General features: G+C 48.5%; 1 protein-coding gene across 1 annotated transcript; it reads left to right on the forward strand.

The window, feature by feature from the left end:
• The first annotated feature begins 3,243 nt into the window (after positions 1 to 3,243).
• On the forward strand, positions 3,244 to 3,651 carry LOC114323581 (uncharacterized). Its single transcript, XM_028271208.2, has one exon. The coding sequence runs from the start codon at positions 3,244 to 3,246 to the stop codon at positions 3,649 to 3,651; it is 408 nt and encodes a 135-aa protein (XP_028127009.2).
• Positions 3,652 to 5,600: the final 1,949 nt, after the last annotated feature.

Consider the following 5,600-nt stretch of genomic DNA (forward strand, 5'->3'; position numbering starts at 1 on the left):
TTAATCTAATGCCTTATACTATTTTTAAATTGAATTTTTTTCAATTTTCTCTTTAAAGAATATGTTATATTTTAATACCATTTTATTTTGGTTTTAAATACGAGCTATCAATATACTTATCTTTTGTTATAAAAAAACACAATAAGATCATCACATATAAATCATAATAAATAATCCTTATCCAGTTAGAATTGGAGTACCCAATAAGCACATTTCTGAATTATTTCCATCGTAGTAATTATCAACCAACCCGAAGAAGACTTGACACAGATTATGCACCTTGTATTATGGACTTTTTGATAAGTAATTTATAACCCAATTTATTAACTTTTTAATTTATTTAAGTTACATTATTTTTTTTTCATAATAAATAAATAAAATTGACTTATTTGGCACTTTTCAAAATAACCCTATTTTGTAGTTTGGTTTCTTTCTGTTGTCTTTGTGATCCTGATTTGGATCCAATGGGGGCCCAAGGGGAGGGGGTCGAAGGGGTTTACTCCCGGTTAAAATTTTTTGGGTACTGAGAGGGTGATTCTTTGATCTGACTTTGGTTAGCCCAAACTCGCTTGGGTCGGGCTAAGAGGGGCCATGCTCATTGGGCCGAGCTGAGTCTGTGTGATCAGCGGACCCCTGGGTTTAGAACCCCAGTCCGATTGTGCCGGAGTAACCTTTGCCCGCTAGCCTGGTGGGATGGCGCACTTCAGTGAGACATGACTTCCAAGCAAGTTCCAATCGGGCAGGAGAGTTGTTAGAATTAAAGAGTTCGGCCGAAGTACTGCTCGGTAGGAAGTGATTATGGAAACCGGTCAACAGGAACGGTTGTGTCGGCAAGTTGTGGGGCTGCGCTGTCTGTAGCCCGGTTGGAAGTGTTGCACAGTTGCACGATATCGCGGAAGAGAGGTTCCGCGAATCGTACACTAATTCTGTTTGGCGGTTTTGTTAGGTGGGGTTTAGTTGTTTTAGCGCTGACACGTGAAAAAATGTGAGAGGGGAGCAGGTCCACGCGTCCCAAGAGGAATGGGCGCGAAAGTGCGCTCAGAAGGTATATAAACATGACTGCGCCCACCATGCTAGGCAGGGGACATCTTCTGGTGAGAGAAACACAAACACAGGGTCTTTTTTCTTTTCTCTCTCTGAGTGTGTGCTGACTTGACTGTTAGAAGGGTTTTTCGGCAACGCACCACCGGGTAGCTCACCTTCGTTGTGTTCACAGGTCGATCAGAGGAAGGCGTAGCTTGGACGCGAGGAGTACGGAAGGTTACGAATATTTGGCCCCCGTACAATTGGCACCGTCTGTGGGAAGCTTGAGCAGACACAATCTTGCTCTTCAAGCTCATTGGATCACCTTTCATGGCAAACAATGACGAAATACCATTGTTTGCCATCGACGGTATTACCCCAGGGTCAGTTCGATGGAGAAACGGACTTCCCGCCGTTCTGAACATGGCGGGCTTGGAGACCTCACCAGGAGGACTTCCCAGAGATGCGCGAGATAAGCACGCCAGGAGCATTGGTCACTCGCGGAGTCCAGATGGACACCGGCAGCGAAGAGAGTTGCACGCTCAACGTCTGGAGCACAAGTTGAGGGACCAAGACGCCGTCATCCAGAGAATGGTAGCAGGGATGAAAGCTCTCAAACGGCAAGTCAAAGGGAAGGGTGTTGCTGGAGTGGGTGACCACAGTGAGCGCACGCAACCCCCCCGCTCAGGCAGCTAGAACCAGTGGCACACGCCCTCCCTTTTTATCACCAGAAGCTATGGGGTTGGAGACTCAGACCCGCCTACAGAGAAATCTTGCGCGTAAGATAGTAGTTACCATCCCTTATGTCCGCCGACGACATCGAGATATTCCTACTCCGCCCGTTCGGAGGACTTAACGGACGTCTTGAAAGAACGAGCGCACCGATGGGAGGTTCAAAGGGTGCCGGCGCTCCAGCGGTTATCCTACGGAGGTCGCGCTAGTGAAGAAGTCATAATGTTGCCGCCCGCACAGTCGTGCTTGTCCTTTTGGACAAAGATTTAGCAAGGCTGAGCGCCACCCCCTTCTCCCTTGAGTTAGAGACCACACCACTCCCAGCGGGCTTTCACCAACCCAAATTTACGCTTTATGACGGAAAAACCGATCCGTACATGTATGTAAGCCACTTCCGGTAGGTTATGGCTGGATACAAGCGTAATGATGCTCTCATGTGTCTTATTTTCCCGTCGAGTTTGGGCGAGTTGGGCTTGAAGTGGTTTGAGAGGCTTCTGGAGGAAAACGTCGAAAGGTGGCAACAGTTGGCAGAAGTATTCGTGATTCGATTCAAAACCAACACTAAAACGCCAAAGGAAGTTAACCACCTCCTAAGCATCAAGATGGAGTCAGGCGACTCCCTCAAAGCGTACAATTCCAGGTATTGGGAAACATTCAGCGAGATCCTAGATTGCCCGACTAACCTGGAAATCACCTAATATAAGTACGGTCTCCCGGTCGGACATAGACTGATTGACAATCACCCAATCAACCAACCGATTTCCATGGAGTTATTGATGCAGCGCATCAATGAGCACATCCGTGTAGAAGACGATGCGACGGCGTCCACCGCGAAGACAAATCAGGTGCCAACAGACAAGAGGGTGGCTGGAAAAGTCCACGCGGTCGGACAGGAGACAAATCATCCACATGATTGCACAAGGGAATCAGACTGCGGTCCGAATTGTAGGAACCGGGGTAAAAGTCGTCGCAACGACCGAACAGATTATCCTTGCGATGAGGCAGCAGATGCAAACAGAAAGTTAAACGCTCGGACGGGCATCACCACGATTTTTAAGATTTCAATCTATCGCATACTCAGTGAAATCCGCAACGAGGTTTACGTCCGGTTTCCTGCTAAATTAGGCGACGGGCAAAAGGGCTTCAATCCGTGGTACTGTTGTACATTTCATGGGGAGCAAGGACACCGAACGGATGACTGCTTACCCCTGAAACAACACTTGGAGGTGTTAGTCGCCGCCGGTCACTTGGATCGTTACATCGATGGGGGCATCAAGTGGTTTGGACAACCTAGAGGCACCCCCCCAAGGAGTGGTCAACGTGATCCACAGTATAGTAGAGCCGGCACGGGTATGCGAGCTCCGATGGATGATCAAAAAAGCGGAACATATGAAGGAAGTTTTGTCAGTCCAACCAGCGATCAAGAGAGGCAAGACCGAAGAGAAAAATGTGCTTAGCTTCTTAAGTAGGGATCTTGAGCGCATTCAAATGCCGCACAATGACGCCCTAGTGGTCACCTTTCACGTCAGGGACTTCGATGTTAAGCACATCTTGATCGACCAAGGCAGCTCGGTCGAGATCATATACTACGATGCCTTCAAGCAGCTCAAACTTCGAGATACGGACTTGGTTCCAGCAACTTCAACACTGGTTGGTTTTAACTCACAACCAGAGTGGCCAATGAGAAAGATAATCCTGTCGGTTAAAGCCGAATCTGTAGTCAAGCAGGTGGAATTCTGGGTGTTGAAGGTGCCGTCGACATACAATTTGACCCTTGGTAGGGGATTGTTTCACGCCATGCAGGCGGTGGCGTCGACCTACCACCAGGTTATGAGGTTCTCCTCAGCTACGGGGGAAGTTGAGGAGATTTGGGGTGATCAAGTCATGGCGAAGTAGTGTTTCGTGGCAATGAATGGAAGCCGAGCAGCCAAAGGCTTCGTGCAAATGATTGAAGGTCTGGAAGACCAAAATGTCCTAGATAATGTGGGCACTAGGGCCGAGGAAAAGGCTGTTGAAGAGTTGGTGGAGGTGCGGATCGGCACAGAGAATCCTGACAAGTTCTTTTTGCTGGGATCTAGCCTGACCGCCCAAAAAAGGACCGAGATGGTGGAGTTCTTAGTGGCGAACATCGAAGTATTTGCATGGACGGCATACGACATGCCAGGCATTGATCCCAACTTTATTTGCCACCAACTCAATGTCTTCCCGGACGCTCGTCCGGTCATTCAAAGAATGAGGAGATCAACTCTTCATCACGCCGAGGTAGTTGCAGAGGAAGTCAAGAACCTGCTCGAAACTAGGGCAATCTAGGAAGTGCACTACCGTCGGTGGTTTTCGAACACGGTCGTAGTATCCAAGAAAAATAGAAAGTGGCAATTTTGCGTTGATTACAAGACGGTCAATCGAGCTTGCCTTAAAGATAGTTTTTCACTGCCCAGAATAGACTAGCTAGTGGATCTTACAACCGAACACAACCGGCTCAGTTTCTTAGATGCCTATCGCGGTTATCACTAGATCGCCATGCATGCACCCGATCGCGAGATAACCTCTTTCACGACCCCGAGGGGATTGTTCTGCTATAGAGTCATGCCTTTTGGTTTGAAAAACGCCGGGGGCAACTTTCCAGAGGATGGTAACCAAGATGTTCACCCCTTTGCTAGGCCGCACGATGGAGGCTTACATCGATGACATGGTGGTCAAAAGCAAGTTGTAGGCCGACCACTTGTCCGATCTGGCCGAGATGTTCTCCATTCTTAAACAACACAAGCTTCGCCTGAATGCATCAAAGTGTGTCTTCAGCGTGGGGTCAAGGAAATTCCTGGGCTTCCTAGTCACCAACCAAGGCATCGAGGCGGACCCCTCACAAATCAGAGCCATACAAGAATTGAAGCAGCCCAACTCGACAAAGGACGTGCAACATCTTACCGGTATGGCAGCTGCGCTTGACCGATTCATTAGCCGGTCATCAGATCGTTGCCGCCCTTTCTTTCGAGCCTTGAAGTCCAAGTTTTCATGGGACGAAGAATGTGACGGGGCCTTGGCCGAGCTTAAGACGTATTTGTCTTCCGCACCCACTCTTGGTGACACCCAAGCTCGGTGAAGAACTTTACATTTATTTGGCTGTTTTCTCAACATGCAGTTAGTGCGGTGCTTGTCCGGGCAGAAGACATCCAACATCTCCCGATTTTTTACGTGAGCAAAACCTTGCTACCTGCAGAATCGAGGTATTTGCCGCTAGAAAAACTTACTTTGGCGCTAATGATGGCCTCTAGGAAATTGGCGCACTACTTTCATGCTTACACAATCGTGGTGTTGACCGAATTCCCTCTGAAAGCCTTATTTGAGCGGGCGGGTTTCTCTGGCCAAATTCTGAAATGGGCAGTCGAATTGGGACAATTCGACGTCAAGTTTCAACCCCGAACCGCCATAAAAGCCCAAGCATTGGCCAACTTTGTTGCTGAATTCTCGCCTGGAATTCACCCGGTATGCCCGGTGGATCTTATCGCGGCAGCCGGGGTGAAGGATGTAAGCGCAACGGAAATTACATAACAAAGTGATGTTGGCGACGCGAAACTTGCGCGCCCATCCACAAATCCTTCAGTCAGAGGTGTACTTCAGCCCGGCAATGTGACGATTGATTTGGGAATAACAGGTCAATCTGTTGGGTCTGGCGTCGCATCGCCGAAGGGGGATGAAGACGTGTCTGTTGAAATCGTCAACGGCCAGCTTGTAGCAGAAATAGTCGAGCAGCCAAGCGATCGTGATCTCCTCAACCTTCAAGCCTCCTAGGATCCCTTAGAATGTTGGAAACTTTTCATTGGTGAAATGTGGAAACTTTTTGTAGA

This window comes from Camellia sinensis, chromosome 14, assembly GCF_055761805.1.
Source record: "Camellia sinensis isolate YWXY chromosome 14, ASM5576180v1, whole genome shotgun sequence".
Classification (NCBI taxonomy): domain Eukaryota; kingdom Viridiplantae; phylum Streptophyta; class Magnoliopsida; order Ericales; family Theaceae; genus Camellia; species Camellia sinensis.

Coding starts and splice junctions, on each gene's coding strand:
- LOC114323581 (XM_028271208.2), top strand. CDS start 3,244: ATGCCGCACAATGACGCCCTAGTGGTCACCTTTCACGTCAGGGACTTC.